General features: G+C 37.4%; 1 protein-coding gene across 5 annotated transcripts in view; it reads right to left on the bottom strand.

The window, feature by feature from the left end:
* The window catches only part of cadm3 (cell adhesion molecule 3), a 78,330-nt gene that overhangs the window by 11,843 nt on the left and 52,902 nt on the right, over positions 1-13,585 (bottom strand). For 3 of the 5 annotated variants that reach the window (XM_048163254.1, XM_048163253.1, XM_048163255.1), the window contains 4 exons: positions 12,344-12,434; positions 7,627-7,799; positions 6,982-7,368; positions 2,206-2,226 (listed from right to left, as the gene is read on the bottom strand). In XM_048163254.1, the coding sequence (XP_048019211.1) occupies positions 2,206-2,226; positions 6,982-7,368; positions 7,627-7,799; positions 12,344-12,434 (672 nt within the window). The remainder of the gene's footprint in view (positions 1-2,205; positions 2,227-6,981; positions 7,369-7,626; positions 7,800-12,343; positions 12,435-13,585) is intronic. The other 2 variants (XM_048163256.1, XM_048163257.1) reach the window with 2 other exon arrangements.

The raw sequence follows: 13,585 nt of genomic DNA, 5'->3' as shown, positions 1-13,585 counted from the left end.
AGGATCATTATCAAGCTTTCTGACCTCAGAGTTCAGTTTATTTCATTAGTGTTTTCTGATCTCGAGTGTACACCAAAGAATCAAGTCCCCTTGAAAATGGTGGTCCAGATACAGTTGACGCGGACACACTGATCTGTTGCTGATGATGACAATTTGTTGATTTCTTTCTTTCTGTTGTTGATTTCTTCTAATTTATTTCTTACTAGAAACTGACTTTGGCAAGAATCTCGCATTCTTCGCATCTTTTGCAATGCATTAGTTCATTAGTTTAGACAGTAAAATGTTAATGTTAATAAAAACTGGTTAACACTTTATTTAATGGTCCACTTAAGACAATCTGCTAATTGCATGACAACAAACTCTCATTATAGTATTAGTAGACTGTCTGCTTAATATCTTCTAACACTTTAATTTGACATTCTACTGACTATATAAGTACTTTGCAACAACATTTTTCAGTATGTGGTGCCTCCTCATCCCAAGTCATTAGCTAGCTATAATCAGGGCTTGACATGAACTTTTTTGCTCACCAGCCACTGTAGCTAGTGGAAGTTACTAGCCACTCAGCATTTTCACTGGCCACAATTTTGACATCAATACCATGGGGAAAATACCATGCTGTTACTTTAAAACCTGACACATGTATCCATTTAAAAAATGCGTTTTCTTTCTCAACTGTTTACGTTCACTTAAAACATAACTGTGTTATCAGTCACTACTCACCAAGACTGGCATTTTGACATTATTTTGCATGTATTTGACTGTTTAAGCTCAATATGCAGCGAAAAAGAACTCAATTTAGTACTTAGAGGTGGCTTTATGTGTGCGCACTTTGGGTGTGAGCACAAAATCTGAAGGAACGAGTAAAATTATGCGCAATACGCGCAATCCCATGCCAAAATTCAAGCCCTGTAAAACCAACAATATTCATCCAGAACAAATGAAATGAGTGAGAACATCTGGTATTATGTATCTATTCTTCTGAAAAATTAGTATCGAAGCATTTCAGTATCAATATTTACTGAAAAGTCAATATTTTTAACAACACTACATTTAGTCTGGAAAAAAAGGTCAATTTTGATCACATGTATCTTGTAAAAAAAAAAAAAAAACTTGTACAGATCGGGGCTTACAGAAAATTCGGAGCTTCCCACTCGTATTTACGACATTTTGGTGGCATTCATGTGCATTCAGCTTGTAAGTACGATCTTCCCAACATGACTTGAATGCACCATTAAACCTCTTATAAATTGCTCATTTTTTGTGGCAAACTCCAAATATAGCTTTCTCTAAACTGTTATGGCAAACACGTTGAAGATTAGCAGCAAGGCAATCTATTTATTATGTGATAAACAGTTTGATTTGACACAAAAATAGTTTATTCAGGGCATTAAGCCATCTCCTTTGATATCCATACAAATAGATCAGCCTCTGGCCTCCCGTTGGGTTCCCACGGTGTTGCACATTTTTGAATAGAGATTGTAGTCCCCCCTGGAGGAGGGTCTCTGCGTGATGCACTGATGTTGATGATGCAAATGTACTACGGTTTAAATTAGCACAAAGTGGGGCAGAATCGAACTTGCAGCGTGCAAAGTGACATAAATCGGCATTTCTTATCAGTCAGGGTCTGAAAATGTCCAGATTGATGACATGGGAAGATGCATGCAGGTTCAACTGATTCACTGCTGATGCTTTGAATTAGTTTTGCTTCTTCCACCAGACTACAGATGGCTGGACCTAGCAAAAACTGAGTTCTCATCAATCATAAATCTCATTCCTTCTTCAAAAGCGAGATGGTTTTCAAATTGGTTGAAAATGCAGTTTTTAGCGTGAGCCTAATTCAGTTCTAAGCTTTCAATGAACCAACAAATTTGCAATGATATTAATAGTTTTCCATGTAATATCAAATGTTTTGCCTTCATGAACAACGTTCCTGCACCATTAACTATGTTCATAATGATAGAGCAATTCAACAGAGAGTTGTAGCTAAAAAAAAAAAAAAAACACCCAGATCCATCATAAATTGAGACAAACAGGCTGATGAAAGCGAGATAGAGAAGTAAAAAAGAGACAGAGATTCATTCAAAGATCCACAAAAGAAAGACAGGGCAATACTGAAAGAAAAAAGGAGGAAAAGAAAGAAAAAGAGAGAAAGTTAGAGAGAGAGAGAGAGAGAGAGAGAGAGAGAGAGAGAGGTGACAATACCTGCAGCGTTCACTCCGGCTTCTTCTCAAGAGGATGAAGGGATGAATGGATGGGTGGATGGATGAGTGGATGGATGGATGGATGGATGAGGACCACATGTGTGGAAGCACGAGATGTGAAGCAAGAGAAGGAACAAAGAGAAACGATCAAAAAAATGTGCGCGAGGGTGCGTGCGTGTGAGTCTGTGTGCGCTCACTGAACACTACCAAAAAATAAGTATCTCAGAAGAGTATTAAAGAGGATTTCACATAGCGAAATAATGAAATAACTGAAGCGAATGTTTGCTGGAGGGAAGGTGTGGTGTCAGATTGTGTTTCTGGATAATCAGAGGCTTTGCCGTGAGATGTGCCTGGTTAAATCCTGCATTACAGTCAAAGCCGACAGCAGATGCTACTCAACATGCTTCTGTGATACTGCACAGGAGATCTCAATATACATCTCTATCGTTTTCACACGCACAAACACAACCTGCATTATTATGAAGTGACACATTCAAGCTGTTCCACCCACACACCTAGGAAGGGGCATTTTGGTCATTTTGTCTACACAAGTATATGAAAGATGAATCAAGTGAGTACTCAAGTGTTTTGGGGGAGGGAGGGTTTACACATCTGTGCTCTTATTTTTATTTGTATTTTTTTGCAAAAATGTTAGTCTACATTACAGGCATTAGAAGCTCACTTAATAATGGAAATTCTGTCATCATTTCCTCACCTTCAGGTTCTAAACCTGTACGACTTTTTTTTCTGTGGAGCAATAAAACACACATGGAGAATATCCTGCATGTAAATGAGAACTGGGGATGTCAAGCTTTGAAAAACACAGAAAAAGTTATACAATTTTTTTGTGCGAGGAATAGACCTACTACTAGTTACCTACTAATAATATTCCCATCCAGTCTAACTGAACAGAACTTAAGAACCGAATCAGTCCAAATCATGAACAAATCATTTAGAAAAGTTTGGTAAACTAAATCAAATGATTCATTAAATAATTAAAGGATTAGTCCACTTTTAAATACACTTTTCCTGATAAATTTACTCACCCCCATGTCATCCAAGATGTTCATGTCTTTCTTTCGTCAGTCGAAAAGAAATGAAGGTTTTTGAGGAAAACATTCCAGGATTATTCTCCTTACAGTGGATTTCAATGGCTACCAACAGATTTAAGGTCAAAATTACAGTTTCAGTGTAGCTTCAAGGGCTTTAAACGATACCAGATGAGTAATAAGGGTCTTATCTAGCGAATCGATCGGTCATTTTCGAAAAAAATACAACCGTTTATGCTTTATAAACAAAATATCGCCTTGAACGTACTTTCCGCTTCCGCATTCTTCATAACGCTTACGCTGAATGTCCTACGCCTTCCCTATTCAACTTACGGAACGAACGCGGCACCAGTTTCGTTTTTTTTCCGCAACTTGAATAGGGAAGGCGTAGAACATTCAGCGTAAGCGTTATGAAGAATGCGGAAGCGGAAAGTACGTTCAAGGCGATATTTTGTTTATAAAGCATAAACGGTTGTATTTTTTTCGAAAATGACCGATCGATTCGCTAGATAAGACCCTTATTACTCATCTGGTATCGTTTAAAGCCCTTGAAGCTACACTGAAACTGTAATTTTGACCTTAAATCTGTTGGTAGCCATTGAAATCCACTGTAAGGAGAATAATCCTGGAATGTTTTCCTCAAAAACCTTCATTTCTTTTCGACTGACGAAAGAAAGACATGAACATCTTGGATGACATGGGGGGTGAGTAAATTTATCAGGAAAAGTGTATTTAAAAGTGGACTAATCCTTTAAACTCAAAAGAATGATTCATTCACAAATGTAACTGAAAAAAGGCTCCATTGTATTTTCAATAAATAATGATTAATGGTTTTATGACATACTTTTTATACTACTTTCATTGTGTTTTTTTCATTAATGAGAGTTCTCATTCACATTTATTATATTCACATTAGCCTTTTCTGTTCTATGAAAGACATTAACATTAACATTAGCCTTTTCTGTTCTATGAAAGAAATAAGTCATATTGGTTTAAATCAATATGAGGGTAAGTACATGAAAAAAGTTTAATTTTGGGTGAACTACCCCTTTAATTGGACACACTCAAAATTATGTCATTAAGTGATAACCATTTTATATACAATGTTAGCAGGAAAAATGTTTGGGGTCGGTAAGATTTTTTTTGTTTGTTTTTTAAAGAAGTCTCTTATGCTCACTAAGGCTGCATTTATTTGATCAAAAATACAGTAATATTGTGAAATAGTATTACAATTCAAAACAACTGTTTTCTATTTCAATATATTTTAAAACATAATTTATTCCTGTGATGCAAGGACGAATTTTCAGCATCATTACTCCAGTCTTCAGTGTCACATGATCCTTCAAAAATCATTCTAATATGCTGATTTGGTGCTCAAGAAACATTTCTTATTATTATCAAGCTGAAAACAGTTGTGCTGCTTAAAGGGTTAGTTCAACCAAAAATGAAAATTCAGTCATTTATTACTCACCCTCATGTCATTCCAGTTCATCTTCAGAACACAAATTAAGATATTTTCCGATGGCTCAGTGAGGCCTCCATTCCCAGCAAATTAATTTAGACTTTTAAACGCCCAGAATGGTACTAAAGATATATTTAAAACAGTTCATGTGACTACAGTGGTTCAATCTTATTGTTATGAAGTGACGAGAATACTTGTTGTGCACCAAACAACAAAATAACGACTTTATTGAACAACATCTAGTGATGGACGATTTCAAAACACTAATTAATGAAGCTTTGAAGCTTTACGAATCTTTTGTTTCGAATCAGTGGTTCGGAGCGTGTATCAAACTATCTCAAACTGCCAAAGTTAGATTTTTTTGATTTCAGTACACGAGGCTTCGTTACCTTATAAGTGTATTGAAATTTCAATGGTTCACGTGACTTTAGCAGTGCACCGAACCACTGATTTGAAACAAAAGATTCGTAAAGCATCAAAGCTTCATAAAGCAGTGTTTTTTGTTTTGTTTTTTTTGGCACACAAAAAGCATTCTCGTCACTTCATGACATTAAGGTTGAACCACTGTAGTCACATGAATGAATTAAATATGTCTTTTTTTATTACCTTTCTGGGCATTTGAAGGACTTGCTGGGAATGGAGGCCTCACTGAGCCATTGGATTTTATCAAAAATATCTTAATTTGTTTTCCGAAGATGAACGAAGGTCTTATGGGTGTGGAACGACATGAGGGTGAGTAATTAATGACAAAATTTTAATTTTTCGGTGAACTAACTCGGTGTTACTAACTAACCTGTGATCAATTTTTTTCAGGATTGTTTTAAAGGTGCCCTCGAATGAAAAATTGAATTTATCTTGGCATTGTTAAATAACAAGAGTTCAGTACATGGAAATGACATACAGTGAGTCTCAAACTCCATTGTTTCCTCCTTTTTATATAAATCTCATTTGTTTAAAAGACCTCCGAAGAACAGGCGAATCTCAACATAACACCGACTGTTACGTAACAGTCGGGGTGTACGCCCCCAATATTTGCATATGCCAGCCCACGTTTCCAACATTATAAAAAGCATTAGACAAGGGCAGCCAGTATTAACGTCTGGATGTGCACAACGAAATCATCAGACTAGGTAAGCAAGCAATAACAATAGCGAAAAATGGCAGATGGAGCAATAATAACTGAAATGATCCATGATATCATGATATTTTTAGTGATATTTGTAAACTGTCTAAATGTTTCGTTAGCATGTTGCTAATGTACTGTTAAATGTGGTTAAAGTTACCATCGGTTATTACTGTATTCACGGAGACAAGAGAGCCGTCGCTATTTTCATTTTTAAACACTTGAAGTCTGTATAATGCATAAACACAACTTCATTCTTTATAAATCTCTCCAACAGAGTAGCATTAGCCGTTAGCCACGGAGCACAGCCTCAAACTCATTCAAAATCAGAAGTAAACAATATAACAGTATATAATACTCACATAATCCGACGCATGCATGCCGCATGCATGACGAACACTTTGTAAAGATCCATTTTGAGGGTTATATTAGCTGTGTAAACTTTGTTACGGCACTGTTCAAGGCAAGCGCGAGCTCTGTGGGCGTGGACCACGGGATTTAAAGGGGCCGCAGCATAAAATCGGCGCGTTTATAATGATGCCCCAAAATAGGCAGTTAAAAAAATTAATAAAAAAAATATATGGGGTATTTTGATCTGAAACTTCACAGACACATTCAGGGGACACCTTAGACTTATATTACATCTTTTAAAAACATAATCTAGGGCACCTTTAATAAATAGAAAATGTAAAACTCTTCACTGTCATTTTGATCAATTTATTACAGACTTTATTATTTACTGACCCCAAACATTTGAACAATAGTGTTTTAATTATAGTAATTATATTTACTGACCCCAAACATTTGACAATAGTGTTTTAATTATAGTAATTATTTTAAAAAGAGTAATTATTTTAATTATATTAAATATTATTATTATATTAGATATATGGAAAAAATAGCCCATTTTATCTCATCTGTGTATACATTTTGATTGGTGTAAAATGTTTTGAAGTTTAAAAGTCAAGGCCTTTATTGTGTTGTCATGATCGATCATTGCTGTCTCTTCTCAGAGCGTTCAGGTAATCATGCTCATCCATATCCCTTCCCACACACACACACAGAGAAACCGGTAACTGATCAGTGACACTGCAGTAGAATGTTAATAAATGGTTAGGTTTGTGTGTGTGCACAATGGATTACCTGTAAAGGTGTACACTCCATTCAGCCGAGGAACAGATGATGGAGTGGCAGGGGGGGAGGAAGGGGGTGAGGGAGGTGAGGGAGGGGTACGAGCAGGAACGGAGGAAGATGGAAGAGTGAGATCTGGGAAGAGAGCGTTGGAAAGAGAGGTGGTGGGAACTTCAGGAGAAGGAGGGAGAGTGGGAGGAGCAGAAGTAGAAGGAAGGAGAGTCGAGGAGATGGGAAGAGTGGATGTGGGGACGGTAGTGGAAGACGACGAAGAGGAGGGAGGAGGAAGAGTTTCGCCTTCAGTAGAGGGTGAAAGGGAGGTTTGAGGAGGAGATGTGGGAGAAACAGAGGAGGAAGGGAAAGTAAAGGTGGGAATAAGGAGGTCTGAATCTCCCTGGTCTTGGAAAAAAAGAAGGAAAAAAAGAAGAAAAACATGACAACAGAAAATGATGGATGGAGAAAGGGATGATGAATGAGAGGAAAAATGGAGGAAATAAAGAGCGTCATGTAAAAAGAGAAACAAAAGAAAGGAAAGTAAAATTCAGAAAAAAGAGACGTGAACGTAAATGTAAAAAACAGCAGAAGAAATAAATGATGACGAAAACACCTCTTCATTGCATTCCTCCCTCCTTGTTGTTCGCCTCTCTCGTTAATTACCTTGGACCAGGAGAGTGTGCGATACATCCCCGACACCGATCCCGTTATCAGCCTGGCACTCATAAACACCATTATCCGACTTGTTGAGTGATTCGAAGCGCAGGAACGCACCATCCTCCTTCGCCAGTGGGGGGAGCCCTCCTTCTTTCCTCTGCCACACAAATGTAGTCGGTCTGAGAGAGAGAGAGATTACATTACAAATCAGACCACATATACAGCGTTTTGAAATTTCACATCAAAAGAAAAGCAGAAAGAGTCGTTTAATTGAGCAGATTGAAGGGTTTTGCAATTTGGCGCACTATCAAACGAGCTGAGGAGCACAGAGGGATGCACTGGAGAGAGTCCCAAATACAGCGAAGCTCAGTCACATGTCAAGTGAAATGAACCAGGCTCGAGTTAATCAGAAGGGAAAGAAAACCATGTAGCCAAACCACCAGTGTTGTGACCCACCCATTTGACACAAACGGAAAAGTCAACGGCCAGAAACAGCAGCTATCGTTTAACTCAGTCAGGATTAAAAGTGAATTTCTGGGTGGACTACTACAAGCGTAGTGGGATTTGGGACAGGGCCAATGTTTGTGTTCAAACAAGTTTCCTGAATACTCGCCCTGTTTTCCATTGGTTAACCAAACAGATAGCCCCGCCCCAAAGTCCCGCCATTTTCGTGCTGGTCTGGTATTCAAATGAAGAGAGAAATGTTTTGATTGCGCCACACAGCCACAATGTTCACATTTCCTGTGGAAGTCAACCTACTGCTGGGATAAAAGAAAGTATTTTAGCATCAAAAAATTACACGCTTCACCTCTAAAATCCCCTCATATGCCAAACTAACTGTGGCTTTTTTTTCTCTGAGTCCAAATCAGCGTGTCTGTGTGTGTAACAGGGATTTAGAGAATTACAGTGAGGACACAGGCGAATCATTATTTGAGTGCATGACTAAACCAAATAATATAATTTTTATTGATGTCGATAGAATGGTGTTGTTATGACTAAACTGATATTTTAGTCTACTCTTTCTCTAGCTCTGTCATGAGATATGTTACAATACAGTAAGGCAGCAAAACAAGCAAGAGATGTTGTATGAGAGGTAGCGGTTTCACACTGAAACTGGATAATATATGATATGACACACACACACACACACACACACACACACACACATGAGTTTGGGGCGGAAAGATTTTTTAAACGTTTTTAAAAGAAGTCTCTTATGCTCACCAAGGCTGCATTAATTTGTTCTAAAATACATTGAAAACAGTAATATTGTGAAATTCTTTAGCATTTAAAAGAACTGTTTTCTATTTTGATACATTTAAAATGTAAATTAGTCTTCTGCTGACAAAGCTACGGAGCCCCGGACATGACATCCACGTGCGCACGATTTACTGTTTCGTTCCTTCGATTTACTAAAACGTGCACACGATTTACTATTTTGTTTCCTCGATTTATAAATCATGCACATGATTTATAAATCGAATAAATCATTTTGTAGAAACCATGATACTTTATTTTCAGGATTCACTGATCAATAGAAAGTTGAAAAGAACAGCATTTATTTGAAATTGAAATTCTTTGTAACATTGTAAATGTCTTAACTGTCACTTTTGATCAATATAATACATCCTTGCTGAATAAAAGCATTAGGGCTAGATTTACTAAACAGGGCAAATTAGCGTGAGAGCACTGTGTGTGATCTACTGACGACATGCAAATGAAAGAACACAGACGCAGCTGGATCATTTCCATAATGACCAATGCAATCTACTGCGAGCAGCGCAAATTAGCGTCTGTTAAGACATGCTTTTTTGGGCCAGTAAATAATGGCACAAATACCACTACATTGAAAGTGAAATTCCTGCATATGCAATAAGGTCAGCTGCAAAAATAACCCTGCCACACCTTTTCAGTGCTAAAAAAGCATGTCTTTAGTAAATCCTGATAGTAGTTTTTTAATGCCAAAAGAAGGCTTGTGCTGAAGCAAGCTGTTTGTAAATCTGACCCTTAATTTCTTTTAAAAAAATCCCAAATGTTTGTGTAGTATATATATATATATATAATTGTGTAGTATATATATATATATACATATATACAGTATACACACTATATTGCCAAAAGTTTTGGGTCAGGCAGAGATGTTGGCGAGAAGACCTGGCTCGCAATCTTCACTCTAATTCATCCCAAAGGTGTTCTATTGGGTTGAGGTCAGGACTCTGTGCAGGCCAGTCAAGTTCCTCCACACCAAACTCGCTCATCCATGTCTTTATGGACATTGATTTGTGCACTGGTGCACAGTCATGTTGGAACAGGAAGGGGCCATCCCCAAACAAAGGGGTTCCGACAAAGCTGGGAGCATGAAATTGTCCAAAATGTCTTGGTATGCTTGAAGCATTAAGAGTTCCTTTCACTGGAACTAAGAGCCAAGCCCAAACCCTGAAAAACAACCCCACACCATAATCCCCCTCCACCAAACTTTACACTTGGCACAATGCAGTCAGGCAAGTACTGTTCTCCTGGCAACTTCCAAACCCAGACTTGTTGGATTGCCAGACAGAGTAGCGTGATTCTTCATTTCAGAGAACACGTCTCCATGAGCTGACCCCACTCTGTGATTTTACGTGGCCTACCACTTCGTGGCTGAGATGCTGTTGTTCCCAATTGTTTCCACTTTGTTATGATACCACTAACAGTTGACCGTGGAATATTTAGTAGTGAGGAAATTTCATGAATGGACTTATTGCACAGGTGGCAACCTATCACGGTACTACGCTTGAATTCACTGAGCTCCTGAGAGCGACCCATTCTTTCACAAATGTTTGTAGAAGCAGTCTGCATGCCTAAGTGCTTGATTTTATACACCAGTGGCCATGGAAGTGATTGGAACACCTGAATTCAATGATTTGGAGGGGTGTCCCAATACTTTTGGCTATATATTGTGTATTTTATATATATATATATATATATATATATTATGACAACTCTCGGAAGATTGTTAGCATGGTAATGGATATGACAATGTTAATGTATTTGGTCTTGGCGGAATAGATCTGCTATGCTCCTGCTAAATTGCTGCTGCTGTAGACTATTGCTGTTGTTGAAGATTATTGCTGCTGCAGAGCAAGTACAGGAACTTGCTACTGCCAAAACATATGCCGGTATACTGCTGCGATTAAGACATAGTGCTGCTACACAAATAGCATATATCAATAACCCATAGCAGATCTATACAGGTGGATCTGGGGAAGGTGGAGAGTTTTAGAGGAACTCTGAAGTGCGCAAACTGCTAGAGTAAATGTAACCAGCCATTTAAATGTGTGAGCAACAAGGTCATTGGCTGCAGAAGTGACATGGACCAATCAGCTAGTGCCAAGTAGTTAATGCTGTAATTATCATCAGCTTGCGTTAAGGACCCATCAGCCTGTGCCATCTAGAGTTTCATGACTGAACTATCTATATATTTTTGCATGTGTGGTCCTGGTAATGTTGTGTTGTGGGGATCAAATGTCCCAACAAAGATAATAATGGGGACATTTTTTGGTCTCCATGAGGAAAAGAGCTTATAAATCATGCAGAATGATGTTTTTTGAAAATGTAAAAATGCAGAATGTTTTCTGTGAAGGGTAGGTTTAGGGTTACATGATAGAATATACAGTTTGTACAGTATAAAAATCATTTTGTCCTCATAAAACATGTAAATCCATTGTGTGTTTGTGTGTGTGTGTGTGTGTGTGTGCGTGTGCGCGTGCACATTTTTGTGATTTATGAGGACACAAATTTGTGTAATGACATGGGTATTACACTGGTATTATGACGTAAACATGAAATACGAGGACATTTCATGAGTCATATTTAAAATAGCTTTAAAAACATACTAAACAATGCTTTATTAAAAATGTAAAAATGCAGACAGTTTTCTGTGATGGGTAGGTTTAGGGGTAGGGGTGGTGTAGGGGGATAGAATGTACATTTTGTACAGTATAAAAACTATTACGCCTATGGAATGTCCTCACTTTGATAGCAAAACAAACCTGTGTGTGTGTGTGTGTGCGTCTGTGCAGCAAAAAGATCAAAAGATCACTATGGACCCTGTAAATGCCACCTCTGATACTACAAGTATCTTCTTCAGATACAACCCCCTATTTGTGCTCCCATTCCAGTAAGGAAGAGATAGAGACTAAAATCAAATGAGAAAATGCGACAGAAAGACACTCTGGGATGTCTAAAAGGGGTTGAATAGCTCTCAGTGTGGTACTAATGGATGTCAGGAGCCATAATGAGCTGTAATGCGATCCTGCACCAGTAGAGGGTGATATTCAATTACATTAACTTCAATTTCCAGGGAGAAATATTTGTGATATAACCAGGCTTAAGTAGCTAAAAATGTAATAAATATATCTGAGATAATAATGTTCTGTCCTTTAGCTACCGAAAGAGAGTTGTTGAACTCACTGAGATCATAGAGGGTCTGTGTTTAAGACAACCCTATGTAAGGATGTCTCTGATCCCTCTCTCTGTATCTCATGTAACATCAAGGCAAATATCTCTGTAATACTGTCAAACAGAACTCTGTGTGTGTGTTTGTGTGTGTGTGTAAAAGAGAGAAAGGAGATCAATAGGCTGACCATTTTTAGCTTTATACATAAAACATGAATGTCAAGGATGGAAATGAGAGAGAGAGAGTGCGTGTGTGTGTGTGTGTGTGTGTGTGTGTGTGTCTTACTCTGGATTTCCGTTCCCCACACACTGCAGGTAAAACTTCTCTCCTTCTCTGGGCAGGTCACTCTCAGGCTGAATTGACACGCTGGGAGAAACTGAGAAAAAACACAAACACACATTTTTGTTTCTCCATATTTTGCAGTGCTTTTCTCTTCATGTTAATCTTTTAGGTGGTGGGTGGTATGAGAAAAAACTTATGTCATAGTATGGCTAATATTATAATCACAGAATCTATGAGGTAAATTCAGTTTTATAAACAGAATATAAAAAAATCTAATTATTAATATTTATTTATATATATTTATATATATTTCTAAATATAAATTATTATATTATAATGTATATTTTTGAATAATCCAGTGAATTAAATACTTAGAAATGTAAGAGACATTTATTTTTGTCCTTTTATTTAGAACTTATTTTTAGAACTTTATTTTTGTCCTTTTATTTAGAACTTAATGCACGCAAACGAATAGAGCAGATTATTCATAACAACTGAATGATAAGCCAGACATCAACACCAAAACAGCTGTTTCAGATTTTTTTAGCACTTGTGTTAAAACCATAAAAAATAAATAAATAAATAAATAAATAAATAAATAAATAAAAAACCAGTGATATATTATAACACATTCCTGCTGAGGCTCAAACAAATAGTTGGTGCCAGCAATGCCAAGGTCATGGGTTTGATTTGCAGGGATTGCATGAACTGATCAAATGTATTACTTTGAATACAATGTCAATGTCAGCAATAAGGAATGCATGATTTGAAGTTTAAAGCCATTGTAAACACAAATCAAAACACAAATGCTCCAAGCTCGCTACGCTGAAAGCACCTGTCTGATAGGGTTGGGTACCATTCACATTTTAATCGGTACCTGAAATTCGGCGCCGGTACCCAACGGTACCTTTTTTCAGTACTTTACTCTATAAGTATAATAACAAAAGTGTTATTTAAGTGAAAAAATAAGTCCAAACCTCTCAATTTCAACATTTCTTTATTTATTTAGTAATTTTACACACTAGACAAAATAAACTGTATGTGTGCGCAGAGATCGCATTACAGCAGAGAATTCAAATGTGACAAAGACCGTTTCACACGCTGTTCTTCATCTCTGCAGTTCAGTGTTGCATTTGGACACATGTGCCATGAGTGTGTTTTCTCAGCACAATAACACAAAACTGGTGTTGTTTCATTTTCCCCACGATGCTGTCAGAGCTGGAGTTTGGCTAACAGCACATGGAA

Source organism: Megalobrama amblycephala, linkage group LG17, assembly GCF_018812025.1.
Source record: "Megalobrama amblycephala isolate DHTTF-2021 linkage group LG17, ASM1881202v1, whole genome shotgun sequence".
Classification (NCBI taxonomy): Eukaryota; Metazoa; Chordata; class Actinopteri; order Cypriniformes; family Xenocyprididae; genus Megalobrama; species Megalobrama amblycephala.
This window is presented reverse-complemented; position numbering and strand designations above follow the sequence as displayed.